Source organism: Homarus americanus, unplaced genomic scaffold, assembly GCF_018991925.1.
Source record: "Homarus americanus isolate GMGI-L3 unplaced genomic scaffold, GMGI_Hamer_2.0 scaffold54679, whole genome shotgun sequence".
NCBI lineage: Eukaryota > Metazoa > Arthropoda > Malacostraca > Decapoda > Nephropidae > Homarus > Homarus americanus.
The window spans coordinates 927,138-942,179 of record NW_024722701.1 but is presented as its reverse complement, the minus strand read 5'-3'; the positions used below and the strand labels follow the sequence as shown (position 1 = coordinate 942,179).

The following is a 15,042-nucleotide window of genomic DNA, read 5'->3' as shown; positions in this document are numbered from 1 at the left end:
ATTTACCACCACTATCACCATTAACACTCACTACCACCACCATTTACCACCACTATCACCACCACCATCTACCACCACCACCATTTACCACCACTATCACCATTAACACTCACTACCACCACCATTACCACCACTATCACCATCAACACTCACCACCATCACCCAGCACCATGGCCGCGACTTGAAATCCAAAGAAACAAAATAGATAAAGAGAGAAAGGGGAGGGGAAGGGTGAGGGGAAGGGGTGAGGGGAGGTGAGGGGAAACGGAGGGAAGGGGAGGGCGTGACTCACCTGGAATAATGGTAGGAAACTGGCCCGTAAAACCTCCACAACTGACAACACTGTAACACACACACACACACACACACACAAAACACACACACACACACACACACACACACACACACACACACACACACACACACACACACACACACACACACACGTGAGGTACCCAGGGCTGACAAATACACCACAAGTTACTTAACACAACACCACATTAGTACTCCCAGAGGCACGACCCCCCAGCAGTCTGCCTCACTATGACTCACCAACACCTTCTGAGAAAGAGTTTGGATACCCCTTGGACTGTCACTATCCACACTATCCCATTCCTAGCCACCAAACTAATGATGTATGTATCAATGACTGTATTCTGATAACCTAACCTCACCAACCCAATGCCTCGCCTCACCTAACCCCCACCTCACCTAACCCTAGCCACCTAACCTAACCCAATCCCTCACCTCACCTAGCCCCACCTCACCAACCCAATCCTCACCTAACCTAACCCCACCCTCACCTAACCCCACCTAGCCCCCACCACCCAACCCACCCCACCTAACCCAAACTCCAACCCCCACCTAGCCCCACTCACCTAACCTAACCCCACCTAGCCCCACCACCTATCCCAACCCCACCTAGCCCCTCCCTCACCTCCCTAGCCTCACCTAGCCCCACCACCTCAACCAACCCCACCTAACCTCACTTAATCTAACCACATTTTGTATTCCTTTGTATATTAAATGTAATTAGTCTTTGGACAGTTAATTCCACAGGTGATTAATATCAACTTTGTCATTAAAGGTAAATTAAAAAAAAAATGAACGGATTTAAACAAACAGATCAACAAATGTTAACCGGAAAAGATAACAAAATTTAATACATATTTTTGAGGGTATACATGGTTATATAAAATGGTAAGTAGGTATATACTTGTATAGATGTATAGTTAGTTATATGTATACATGGAAGATACGAGAACTGACTAACGCTGCCAACAATACACTCACAAAGTACTGACTGACTGACTGACTGGTTGACTGACTATCTGACTGACTGACTGACTGACTGACTGGTTGACTGACTATCTGACTGACTGACTGACTGGCTGACTGACTGACTGACTGACTCACTTAACTTGCAACCAACCAACAACTCACATCAACTGTCTCAACTCAAGGTCCTCCCAGACACAACCAGAGATAAGATTTGCCTCCCCTCCCTCACCCCCCTTCCCCCTACCAGGTGACATCCTCACCCCTCCCCACCAAGTGACATCCCTCACCCCTCCCCCACCAAGTGACATTTGCTAATTACACGTAACTCAACCTGGAACGTCATACTAATGTAATATGAACGTGATAATTACATACAACAAAATTCATGTAACTATTTTGATGGAACACAAACATGATATAACACAGTGTTAGTTTATCACCAACATGATATAACACGGTGTTAGTTTATCACCAACATGATATAACACGGTGTTAGTTTATCACCAACATGATATAACACGGTGTTAGTTTATCACCAACATGATATAACACGGTGTTAGTTTATCACCAACATGATATAACACGGTGTTAGTTTATCACCAACATGATATAACACAGTGTTAGTTTATCACCAACATGATATAACACAGTGTTAGTTTATCACCAACATGATATAACACAGTGTTAGTTTATCACCAACATGATATAACACAGTGTTAGTTTATCACCAACATGATACAGTCACTAAAACAAAACTATCTTCAACCAAATCACGTTAAACAATATGACACAGTGGATGAAGCATTCTGACAACCCTTCCGAGACAACAGGAGTCACAGTGTTCATTGTGGAATTTATCGATCACAAACAGTACAGATACTTCTTTTGGGGGTCTGTTTACACGAACTAATCCCACTGACACAAGGTTAGGTTAGGTTAGGTTAGGTTAGGTTAGGTTGCCAGGGTAGGTTAGGCCAGGCCAGGCTAGGCCAGGCAGGCTAGGCTAGGGGCAGGCTAGGCAGGGCAGGCTAGTTAGGCAGGGCAGGCTAGGCAGGCCAGGCTAGGCAGGCAGGCTTAGGCCAGGCCAGGCCAGGCCAGGCCAGGCTAGGCCAGGCAGGCCAGGCAGGGCAGGCCAGGCCAGGCAGGCAGGCCAGGCAGGCTGAGCAGGCAGGCCAGGTGCAGGCCAGGCAGGGCAGGCCAGGCTAGGCAGGGCAGGCTGTGGGGCCAGGCCAGGCCAGGCTAGGCCAGGCCAGTACAGGCAGGCAGGCCAGGCTAGGCAGGGCAGGCAGGCAGGCTGCAGGGCAGGCCAGCTCAGGCAGGGCAGGCTAGGCAGGCTGTGCCAGGCCAGGCCAGGCAGGGCAGGCTAGGCGGTGGGCAGGCCAGGCAGGCCAGGCCAGGCCAGGCCAGGCCAGGCAGGCCAGGCAGGCAGGCCAGGCCAGGCAGGCCAGGCCAGGCCAGGCCAGGCCAGGCCAGGCCAGGCCAGGCAGGCCAGGCAGGCAGGCCAGGCGCAGGGCAGGCCAGGCAGGCCAGGCAGGGCAGGCCAGGCCAGGCAGGGCAGGCCAGGCAGGCCAGGGCCAGGCCAGGCCAGGCAGGGCAGGCCAGGCCAGGGGCAGGCAGGCTGCGGGGCCAGGCCAGGCCAGGCCAGGCAGGCAGGGCAGGTCAGGCCAGGCAGGCCAGGCCAGGCCAGGCAGGCCAGGCCAGGCCAGGCAGGCCAGGCCAGGCAGGCCAGGCCAGGCCAGGCCAGGCCAGGCCAGGCTAGGCCAGGTTGTGCAGGCCAGGCTAGGCAGCCAGCCAGCCGGCCAGGCCAGGCCAGGCCAGGCCAGGCCAGGCCAGGCCAGGCCAGGCTAGGCCAGGCCAGGCTAGGCTAGGCAGGCAGGCCAGCTAGGCCAGGCCAGGCCAGGCCAGGCCAGGCCAGGCCAGGCTGAAGCCAGGCTAGGCCAGGCCAGGCAGCTTGAAGCAGTTGGCCAGGCCAGGCCAGGCTAGCTAGGCTAGGCTAGGCAGGTTGTGCTGTGCTTAGGCAGGTTTAGGTTTGAAGCAGTTTGTTGGCTGGTTTAGGCTAGGCTAGGCTAGCTAGGCTTAGGTAGGTAAGCTTAAGCTAGGTTAGGTTAGGCCACAGATCAAAGGTTACAATGTTGGTTAGGTTAGGTTAGGTTAGGTTAGGTTACACAGATCAAAGGTCACAATATTGGATTAGGTTAGGTCACGATCAAAGGTCACAATGTTGGTTAGGTTAGGGTAGGTTAGGTTAGGTTAGGTTAGGACACAGATCAAAGGTCACAATGTTGGTTTACCACAATAGCAAAACACGACCCTAACCTAACGCTCAGTCCAACAACTTTAAGTGAGAGAAAAACAAAACAAAAGGTGAAAAAAAAAAAAAATAGAAACAAAAAACAATAGAATTAACTTACTTTACAGAGAAGAGAGAGAGAGAGAGAGAGAGAGAGAGAGAGAGAGAGAGAGAGAGAGAGAGAGAGAGAGAGCCCACATTAAACCAACACCTACACACAATCGTCACCACAACGCCAAAATATAAAACACACATTAAAAAATACTTCAACTAACATATACAGTAAACTACACAAACTGGCTAATGTGAGATGAAACTATTAATACTTTTCTTTTCCAATCCAAATTATTTAATGTTGAGAGAATATTTATAAACAAAGAGGGGGTGAAGGGGTGAGGGGGGAGAAGAGGGGGGGTGGGGGGGGGGAGGAGGGGGAGGGAAGGAGGGGAGAGAAGAAGGGAGAAGGAGGGAGACGAGAGGGTAATAGGGCAGAAGGAAAGGAGAGACAGAAGGAAAAGGAGACGAGAAGGAAAAGGGAGAAAGAGAGGAGGGGAGGAGAGGAGGAGGAGGATGGCGTAGAAGAGCGAGTTTCTAAAAAAAAAAAAATAAAAATAAAATTATAGGAACCTGGCACCAATGGCTGAATATTAATGGCCACTCTAACAAGGCTAACTCCACTAGGGCCAGGCCACAATTATGTCCAAACACAAACCATTACAGGAGTTTTGAATATATTTACCGACTCAATTATAATAAAACTGATGCATATTTTTGTTATTCTCTGAGGCAGAATACATCTCGCCTGAGACCTGAACTAGGGGGGGTGGACTATTCAGGGTGTAGGGGTGTAGAGAGGGAGGAGGGTGTAGGTTGAGGAGGTGTTGGAGGTCAAGGAAGGAAGGAAGGAAGGAAGGAAGGAAGGAAGGGCACCATACCTTCAGAACGCCTAAAGAACCCCTCGTGACGCTCCCTCAGCAGTAGGACGCCTTCCTTGTCGAACTGGTGGGATGGATGGGCAGCCAATGAGGCTAACTCACACTTGTTGAACCGCATCCCGCCGCCACGCCACACCTCTGTTAACACACAAACACCACACCTATAATTACCATACACTACACAAACACTATAATTACCATACACAAACACAAACACTATAATTACCATACACTACACAAACACTATAATTATATCACACACCACAAACACCACACCTATAATTACCATACACTACACAAACACCACACCTATAATTACCATACACAACACAAACACTATAATTATCATACACTACACAAACACCACAAATTACCATACACTACACAAACACACCTATAATTACCATACACAACACAAACACTATAATTATCATACACAACACAAACACCACATCTATAATTACATACACACAAAAACCCCACCTATAATTAGCATAGACTACACAACACTACACCTATAATTAACAAATTAAAAGCTATAAACATACACTACACAAACACCACATCTACCACTATACACTACACAAACACCACACCTATAATTACCATACACTCACAAAAACCACACCCATAATTAACATACACTACACAAACACTATAATTATCATACAACACAAACACTACACACCTATAATTAATAATAAATAACACAACAACCAAACCCTGAGTTAAGGAGCTGCCAAGACCACCCAGTGTTTAAGGTGCAGAAGCTGTCGCCAACACAACAACCACACCCTGAGTTAACGAGCTGCATGACCCAGTGTTTAAGGTGTAGAAGCTGTCGCCAACACAACAACCAACCCTGAGTTAACGAGCTGCATGACCCAGTGTTTAAGTAGAAGCTGTCGCCAACACAACAACCACACCCTGAGTTAACGAGCAGCATGACCAGTGGTTTGTGCAGAAGCTGTCGCCAACACAACAACCACACCCTGAGTTAACGAGCTGCATGACCCAGTGTTTAAGGTGTAGAAGCTGTCGCCAACACAACAACCACACCCTGAGTTAACGAGCGCATGACCCAGTGTTTAAGGTGTAGAAGCTGTCGCCAACACAACAACCACACACCCTGAGTTAACGAGCAGCATGACCCAGTGTTTAGGTGTAGAAGCTGTCGCCAACACAACAACCACATCCTGAGTTAACGAGCTGCATGACCCAGTGTTTATGTAGAAGCTGTCGCCAACACAACAACCACACCCTGAGTTAACGAGCTGCATGACCCAGTGAGGTGTAGAAGCTGTCGCCAACACAACAACCACACCCTGAGTTAACGAGCTGCATGACCCAGTGTTTAAGATGTAGAAGCTGTCGCCAACACAACAACCACACCCTGAGTTAACGAGCAGCATGACCCAGTGTCACGGAATAGTCTGAGAAGACCGGACAACTCCACTGGCTAACCAATCCTGTATATAATTACCATACACAACACAAACACTGTACATAATTACCATACACATCACAAACACTGTATATAATTACCATACACATCACAAACACTGTATATAATTACCATACACAACACAAACACTGTATATATTACTATACACATCACAAACACTATATAATTACATACACATCACAAACACTAGCTATAATTACCATACACACCACAAACACTGTATATAATTATCATACAATACAAACACTGTATATAATTACAAACATACAAAACACTATATTTACCAATAACCACATACATATTTATTATAAAAAAAGAAAGAGGAGGAGAAGAAAGACACAAACAGGAGAGAAGAATATACACAGAAACAAAGGAGAGGAGGAGAAGAAAGGGAAAGGAAAGAACATGCATTGACCAAGATATTTGAAGATATAAGAAGAAAAAGAAAGAGGAGGAGGAGAAGAAAGAGGAGGAGGAGAAGAAAGAGGAGAGGGAGAAGGAAAGGGAAAGGAGGAGGAGAAAGAGGGGAGAGGGAGGAGAAGAGGGGAGGAGAGAAAAAGGAAGATGTTGGAGGAGGAGGAAGAGATTAGGAAGATATAGGAGGAGAATGAGGAGGTGGAGATGAAGAAAGAGAGAGGGAGAGGAGAAGGAAGAGGAGAGACTAAGGAGATGGAGATGAAGGAGGAGGAAGGATGGAGGAGGAGGAGGAGGAGGAAGAGGAGGCTGACTGAACAAGACCCTGGCTTATTGATCTCCTCCTCACCACCTACCACCACACCACCTCCCAACCCAACCCACCCCAACCAAACCCAACCAAACCCAACCCACCATCGTCTTCTCATCCCATCAACACCACTACCACCACCCAACCTAACCTAACCCAACCTAACCACTTATATCTATAAGACTTCTCTCTCTCTCTCTCTCTCTCTCTCTCTCTCTTCTCTCTCATCAATACTTTCTAACTCTTCTGAAACTTTGCACTTATTCTTCCTTGTGAGAGAGAGAGAGAGAGAGAGAGATAGAGAAAAAAAAAAAGAGAGAGAGAGAGAGAGAGAGAGAGAGAGAGAGAGAGAGAGAGAGAGAGAGGAAGTGGAGGAAGATAGAGGGATAGAGAGGGAGGGAAGAGAGGGGGGAGAGAGAGAGAGAGGGGAGAGGGAGAGAGAGAGAGAGAAGAGAGCAAGGGAAAAAAAAAAAAAAAAAACAGGGAGGAAGGAGGTGGGGTAAGGGGAGTAAGGGAGGGGGGGGGTGGGAGGAAGGAGGTGGGTGGAGGTAAGGAGGAAGGGAGGTGGGGTAGAGAGGGAGGGGGTAGGGGAAGGAAGAGGGTGAGGTAAGGGAAGGAAGGGAAGTGGGGTGAGAACACAATTAAAAAGTAACAGAAGGTAGTTGTGAGCTGTGAGTTAAGACAAGGAGGAGGAGGAGGAAGAGGAGGAGGAGGAGGAGGAGGAGGAGGAGGAGGAGGAGGAAGGAGGAGGAGAGAGGAGGAGGAGGAGAGAGAGGAGGAGGAGGAAGAGGAGGAAGAGGAGGGAGGAGGAGGAAGGAGGAGGAGGAGAGGAAGAAGAAGTGGAGGAGGCCCAACACCATAAAGAGAAGATTATAAAGACTTCAGTTCTCCTCCAGAAGGAAGCAGGACAGAGTAGGGGAGGAAGGGGGGGACAGGAGGGGAAGGGGTCGGGGAGGGGTAAGAGGGTCAGGGAGAGGGGTAAGAGGTCGGGGAGGGCAGGTAGAACTAGGTGAGGAAGGACGGAGAGAAGAGGAAAGGGTAGGGGGAGGAGAGGAGAAGAGGGGAGAAGAGAGGCATTTAAACTTTCAAGACGAGAGACGAAACTAGTGAGAATAATTGAGGGTATAGCCGACCACACCACCACCACCCCACCATAACCTAACCAACCAACCACCACCACCACCACCTCCACCATAACCTAACTTAACCTAACCCCACCACCACCACCTCCACCATAACCTAATCCCAACCTAACCCACCACCACCACCACACCTCCACCATAACCTAACCTAACTCTAACCACCACCACCACCACCTCCACCATAACTAAACCACTTTAACCCACCCTCCACCCACAACCCCAACCCAACCCAACCCACCCCACCACCCTCCACCCCAACCCAACCCCACCACCACCACCCTCCACCCCAACTCCAACCCACCCCAAACCACCACCACCACCCTCCACCAACCCACCACCACCCCAACCTCCACTACAACCTACCCACCAACCCACCACCACCACCCCCACCATAACCCACCCCACCCTAACCCAACACCACCAATCTCCACCATAACCACCCAACCCACCACCACCACCTCCACCATAACCCCAACCACTTATTCTCAACCCACCACCACCACCTCCACCATAACCTAACCTACCCCAAACCACCACCACCACCATAACCCAACCCAACCCTACCCACCACCCCACACCACCACCCCAACCCCCAAACACCACCACCACCTCCACCACATCCCAACCTAACTCAACCCACCACCACCACCACCCTCCACCACCTAACCTAACCCACCCCACCCTAAACCACCACCACCACCCTCCACCATAACCCCAACCCACTCCTACCCACCACACCCTAAACCATAAACCCAACCTACCCTAACCCCAACCCCTAACCCACCACCACCTCCACTCTAACTAACCCACCACCACCACCACCTCCACCATAACCCAATCCTACCCTACCCTGACCTCACCACCACCCTCCACCCTAACCTACACCCCACCACCACCACCACCATAACCTAACCTACCTAACCTACCCTAACCCACCACCACCACCCCTCCCACCCATAACCTAACCTAACCTAACCTACCTAACCTACCCCTACCCCACCACCACCCTCCCACCATAACCTAACCTACCCTACCTACCCTACCCTGCCTAACCTACCCCAACCTACCTACCCTAACCTAACCCACACCTCCCATACCCTAACCTACCTACCCCCAACCCACCACCACCACCCTCCCACCATACCCTACCCCCCCTACCCCCACCACCACCTCCCACCCTTAACTAACCTCCCTACCTAACCACCACCACCCACCTCACCATAACCTACCTAACCTAACCTACCCCTAACCTGTGTTATTGTGTGTGTGTGTGTGTGTGTGTGTGTGTGTGTTTCTTCTACCATCCGTAAAAAAACACCATAATTCCAATTCAAAACAATAAAAAGGTAAAAACAAAACAAAAACAAGTGACCTGACCTTTCACCTGTATAAATATCAAATGCTTAAAATGCATAAAATACAGATCCTACGCATATATTTCACCAGTGTCAAACACATCTTACATACAGTTCAAAAATAGGACTATACACACATACCACACACTATAACACACACACTGTATATAGATATGTCATCCTTGGTGTGTGTATTGATGTAGGTGTGGATATCTAAAGCTAGATGTGGTGGTGGGTTGGTAAGTAATTCAATTTCCCCATCTTCTGGTGCCACATTGATTGGGGGCCCACCTCAAGAGCTCTCATTTTCTCGACAACACGCCACCTCAGATAAAGAAACTCACCCACTTATCATTTCCCTCCGTGCTACGAGTCTCTCTCTCTCTCTCTCTCTCTCTCTCTCTCCTCTCTCTCTCTCTCTTCCTACTCCCTCTACCCCCCACCCCCCATTGCTTCCTCAAACCATCCTCCCTCCTTTCCCTCTCCCACAATCCCTCTCATCCCCCTTTCTCCCTCCCCTCCTCCCTCCTTCCCCTCTCCTCCCCCCTCTCCACAATCCTCTCATCCCCCCTTTCTTCCTCACCTCCTCCCTCCTTCCCTCTCATCCCCACTCCCTCACCTCCTCCCTCTCTTCTCTCCCCTGTTTTATCATCTTACTCCCACACGCAATTGGGGACAAATATATTTCCTTGTTATCTCAGAGAGCCATGAGGAGGAGAGAGGAGAGGGAGAGGGAGGAAGGAGGAGAGGGAGAGGAAGGAGGAGGAGAGGAGGAGGATTGCCCATAAATGGACTACAGTTGACCTTCAGAGAGTAAAGGAAACTGTTGGATGAAAGAGACGAAAATGGCCAATAAAGACTTGAAGAAAGGTAGAACAAAATGTGGGGGTAGAGAAAGAGGGAGGAAGAGAGAGGAAGAGGAAGGAAGGAAGGATGTAGATAAAGCAGAGAATGTGAGGGTAATGGAACAATCTAAGAGACTTTTCATATCGAGAATGGCATAAAGGTTCTGGGACTGAGAGAAAGAGCAAAGAGAATGTAGAGTGAGGTCTCTCTCTCTCTCTCTCTCTCTCTCTCTCTCTCTCTCTCTCTCTCTCTCTCTCTCTCTCCTCCCAAAATAAAGTAAAACTCTTGTTACATAAATATATTACAGCAACGTGAACATATTTCTTAATCTTTGTAAAATACTGAAGGAGGACAAGGAGGATACAAAGGTTATCGAAGGGCACACTAAGTTAAACGTGGCAAATATTTTCCGTAGACTTTTACGAATCCCCTCAACACACTTATCGGGACTAGGCATCACCCCCCTTGACCTTACATGGAGTGTGTGTGTGTGTGTGTGTGTGTGTGTTTCTCGTCATCCTTGACCTTGATCCTCTGAGCCCTCACCTCCTGCATTTTCCCGTTCCCATCCTCTGCCAGAGTCAACTTATCATTCAAGTCTCTCTCCCAATACTACACACACACACACACACACACACACACACACACACACACACACACACACACACACACCATCTTAGGGATTAAGGAGGCCAGAGTTTACTGCACAGGAATACAAAACAAAACCTTTTCTCTCACACACACACACACACACACACACACACACACACACACACACACACACACACACACACACACACACACACACACACACACACACAGACCCCCAGAATTTACTACACCTCCTCTTTCTTATTTCTTACTTTTATTTTTTATTTATTTATTTTCATCAAACCTTTTTTCATTTATCATTACTAGACGTAAAGATTAACAGAGAAATAATGATGGAAAAACACGTGAAGATCGACGTAAAAGGGATAAAATTGAGTCCAAATAAACACACTGAAACAAAGAGCATCATTCAAGACAACTAACAGAATCACAAACAACTGAAACAAAAGAGCATCATTAAGACAACTAACAGAATCATAAACAACTGAAACAAAAGAGCATCATTAACACAGCTAACGAAGTCACAAACAACTGAAACAAAAAGCATCGTTAACACAACTAACAGAATCATAAACAACTGAAACAAAGAGCATCATTAGAGACAACTAACGAATCTACAACTGAAACAAAAGAGCATCATTAAGACAACTAACAGAATCATAAACAACTGAAACAAAAGGCATCAGTAGCACAACTAACAGAATCATAAACAACTGAAACAAAAGAGCATCATTAAGACAACAGAATCATAAGTCTAAGATCAACAAACGATAGAAACAAAATAACATCAATAAAGACAAACCAGAATTCCCGGTCGAAGTTTAAGCCCACCCCAATTAGAGTCCCGGTCAGACATACTTAAGGCCCATCTCAGCCACTGCCCGGTCCAGGTGGGTGGGTACACTTCCATTGAAAATTCTGAAGTGTAACGATATCAAACTAAACTCTATGTTGTTAAGTTAAAAATTTTGACCTCTCTCTCTCTCTCTCTCTCTCTCTCTCTCTACTCTCTCTCTCTCTCTCTCTCTCTCTCCTCCTCCTCTCTCTCTCTCCTCCCTCTCTCTCTCTCCTCCCTCTCTCTCTCTCTCCTCCCTCCCCTCTCTCTCTCTCTCTCTCTCTCTCTCCTCTCTCCTCCTCCCTCTCTCTCTCCTCTCTCTCTCTCTCTCTCTCTCTCCTCTCTCCTCCTCTCTCTCTCTCCCCTCCCTCCCTCCTCCCTCTCTCTCTCTCTCTCCTCTCTCTCTCCTCCCTCTCTCTCTCTCCTCCTCTCTCTCTCTCTCTCTCTCTCCTCCCTCTCTCTCTCTCTCTCTCCTCCTCTAATTAACTAAATAATGCATAAATAAATAAATAAAAATGAAACAGACGATAAGAAAATAACAAATAAATCAGTAAATATAATATAACCAAGAAAGTCTTACTCGAGCATGTAATAATAAGTAGCAGAACAAGACCTCTCACTGTCGTAACTCTGGTCATGTGGAAGAAATTACCCCTGACCCCTCCTTGACCCTGACCCTTCCTTGACCCTGACCCCTCCCCTGACCCTGGCCTCCTGAGCTCCACACCACCCCTGCTGCCCTCCACCACACGGCTCTATATCCATCCCCTAACCGTGACCCTCCACCATCCCTGACCCTCCCACCACCCCCGGAAGGAAGTGAAAAACACGCAACATGGCGTGGAAAATAACAAACAAACTCTGATGATATATATATACACACACACAAATTACCACACACAGTACACTACCACCACTACACCACATCACGCCACACTACACCACACCACATCACGCCACACTACTTCACCACACAATATTACAAAATATTATAAAAATCATTGATGAACTTGGGTTCAGAACTTCAATACATATATACAGTCACACAGTTCTACCTTCACTTCAACAAGTCATACCAGCCCCCCTTCCAACACTTCACACCCACTTCAACACTTCACACAGCCCCTTCAACACTTCCAGCAGCCCCAACACTTCAACACACATTTGCTTACTTCTTAACAGCCCCACTTCAACACTTCACACACAGCCCCTTCAACCTTCACACATTACTTCAACACTTCACAGCCCCACCTTCCTTGCCCCCACTTCAACACTTCCACCCTTCAACCTTCTGTTCCTTCAACACTTCCTGACCCCCTTCAACACTTGAACTTCCTTTACCCTTAACACCATTTACTTCAACATTTGCTTCAACACTTCTGACCCCACTTCCTTACATCCACTTCAACACTTCCTATTGCTTCCAACTTCTTCTCTGTACCCCCTTCAACACTTCTTGTACTTCAACGACTTAACCTTCACAGCCCCCTCCTAGAGCCAAAAAGCCCCCAAACAAGGAAGCCTGGGCTTTCCTCTGAATCCCAAGACATTACTCTTAACATAAACTTTTCTCATTAATCACGCCCTCAGCCTCTCGCTCCATCCGACTAGAAGGACGGCAACACACTAAAACTTTCGACCCTCTGTCCCAACACCGTACCCTCCCTCTAACTTCGAAATTGTTTATTTATTTATTTTTTAGGACCAGTATTTCCGATTTTTCTCTCGCTAGAGGACTTCGCTAAATAAATAACATTACAAGTTCTTCCTTCGCTTTATGCTAACCTAACACCCCGTTCTGCGACTGTTAAAACACCAAGTTCTTCCTTCGCCTTACACCCCCGCCTTTACACCTGTTTCCTCTACCTGTGTTTTTGTAATTAGTGTCTTCCCCAATTCTTCTCTTCTCTAGCTCTTCCCTCTTCTCTTCCTCCCACCACTCCTCCCCTCACAGGACCTCTCGCCTCTCCTCTCTAGTCCAAGTCAGCTCAGAATTTCGCTTCCAATTTACCGTCAGTACATTACCCAGGTGCCGACCATTGCCCACCCACCACCCAACCCCACCCACCCCACCCCCCACCACACACAAAGCCCACCCACCCCACCACACCCCGCCCTCACCCCACCACACATGTCCCGAGCATAAAATTCACCTAGTGAGAACTGTCAACCACTTCCTCCTCCTCCCCTCAGTCCTTCCATTCCTTCCTTCCTTCCCTTTCTCCGTTCTGCTGCCTGTTTCCTCCTTCCTCCCGTTCCCCAGTGCCCCATTCCTCCTTCCTTCCCATCGATGCCCTGTTCCTCCTTCCTTCATCCCGTTCCCCAGTCCTGTTCCTCCCTTCCTTCCTCCGTTCCCAGTGCGCTGTTCCTTCCTTCCTTCCTCCATTCCCCAGTGCCCTGTTCCCTCCTTCCCTTCCTCCCGTTCCCAGCCTGTTCTTCCTTCCTTCCTCCCGTTCCCAGTGCCCTGTTTCCTCCTTCCCTTCCCCCCGTTCACAGTGCCTGTTCCTCCTTCCCTCCCGTTCCCAGTCCCCTGTTCCTCCTTCCTTCCTCCCCGTTCCCAGTGCCCTGTTCCCTTCTTCCTTCCCCCGTTCCACAGTGCCCTGTTTCCTCTTCCTTCCTCCCGTTCCCAGTCCCCTGTTCCCTCCTTCCTTCCTCCCGTTCCCAGTGCCCTGTTTCCTTCCTTCCTTCCTCCCGTTCCCCAGTGCCTGTTCCTCCTTCCTTCCTCCTGTTCCCAAGTGCCCTGTTCCTCCTTCCTTCCTCCCGTTCCCAGTACCCTGTTCCCTCCTTCCTTCCTCCCGTTCCCAGTGCCCTGTTCCTTCCTTCCTTCCTCCCGTTCCAGTACCCTGTTCCTCCTTCCTTCCTCCCCGTTCCCAGTGCCCGTTCCTCCTTCCTTCCTCCCGTTCCCAGTGCCCCGTTCCCCTCCTTCCTTCCTCTCCGTTCCCAGTGCCCTGTTCCTCCTTCCTTCCTCCTGTTCCCAGTGCCCCGTTCCTCCTTCCTTCCCGTTCCCAGTACCCGTTCCTCCTTCCTTCCTCCCGTTCCCAGTGCCTGTTCCTTCCTTCCCTTCCTCCCGTTCCCAGTGCCCTGTTCCTCCTTCCTTTCCTCCCATTTCAGTGCCCTGTTCCTCCCTTCCTTCCTCCGTTCCCAGTGCCCTGTTCCTTCCTTCCTTCCTCCCGTTCCCAGTGCATTCCTCCTTCCTTCCTCCCGTTCCCCAGTGCCCCGTTCCTCCTTCCTTCCTCCGTTCCTCTTCCTTCCTCTCATTTTCCCCGTTCCTCCCTTCCCTTCTCCGTTCCCAGTGCCCTGTTCCCTCCTTCCTTCCTCCGTTCCCAGTGCCCGTTCCTCCTTCCTTCCTCCGTTCCCAGTGCCCTGTTCCTTCCTTCCTTCTCCAATTCCCCGGTACCCTGTTCCTCCTTCCTTCCTCCCGTTCCCAGTACCCTGTTCCCTCCTTCCTTCCTCCCGTTCCCAGTGCCTGTTCTTCCTTCCTTCCTCTCCGTTCCCAGTGCCCGTTCCTCCTTTTCCTCCCGTTCCCAGTGCCCCGTTCCCTCCTTCCTTCCTCCCGT

At 49.2% G+C, this 15,042-nt stretch overlaps 1 protein-coding gene across 1 annotated transcript in view; it reads right to left on the bottom strand.

The window, feature by feature from the left end:
- LOC121863098 (inositol polyphosphate-4-phosphatase type I A-like) overlaps positions 1 to 15,042 on the bottom strand; it is a 93,753-nt gene that overhangs the window by 43,108 nt on the left and 35,603 nt on the right. Inside the window, exon 3 of the mRNA XM_042361596.1 lies at positions 4,507 to 4,644. Within this exon, the coding sequence (XP_042217530.1) occupies positions 4,507 to 4,644 (138 nt within the window). The remainder of the gene's footprint in view (positions 1 to 4,506; positions 4,645 to 15,042) is intronic.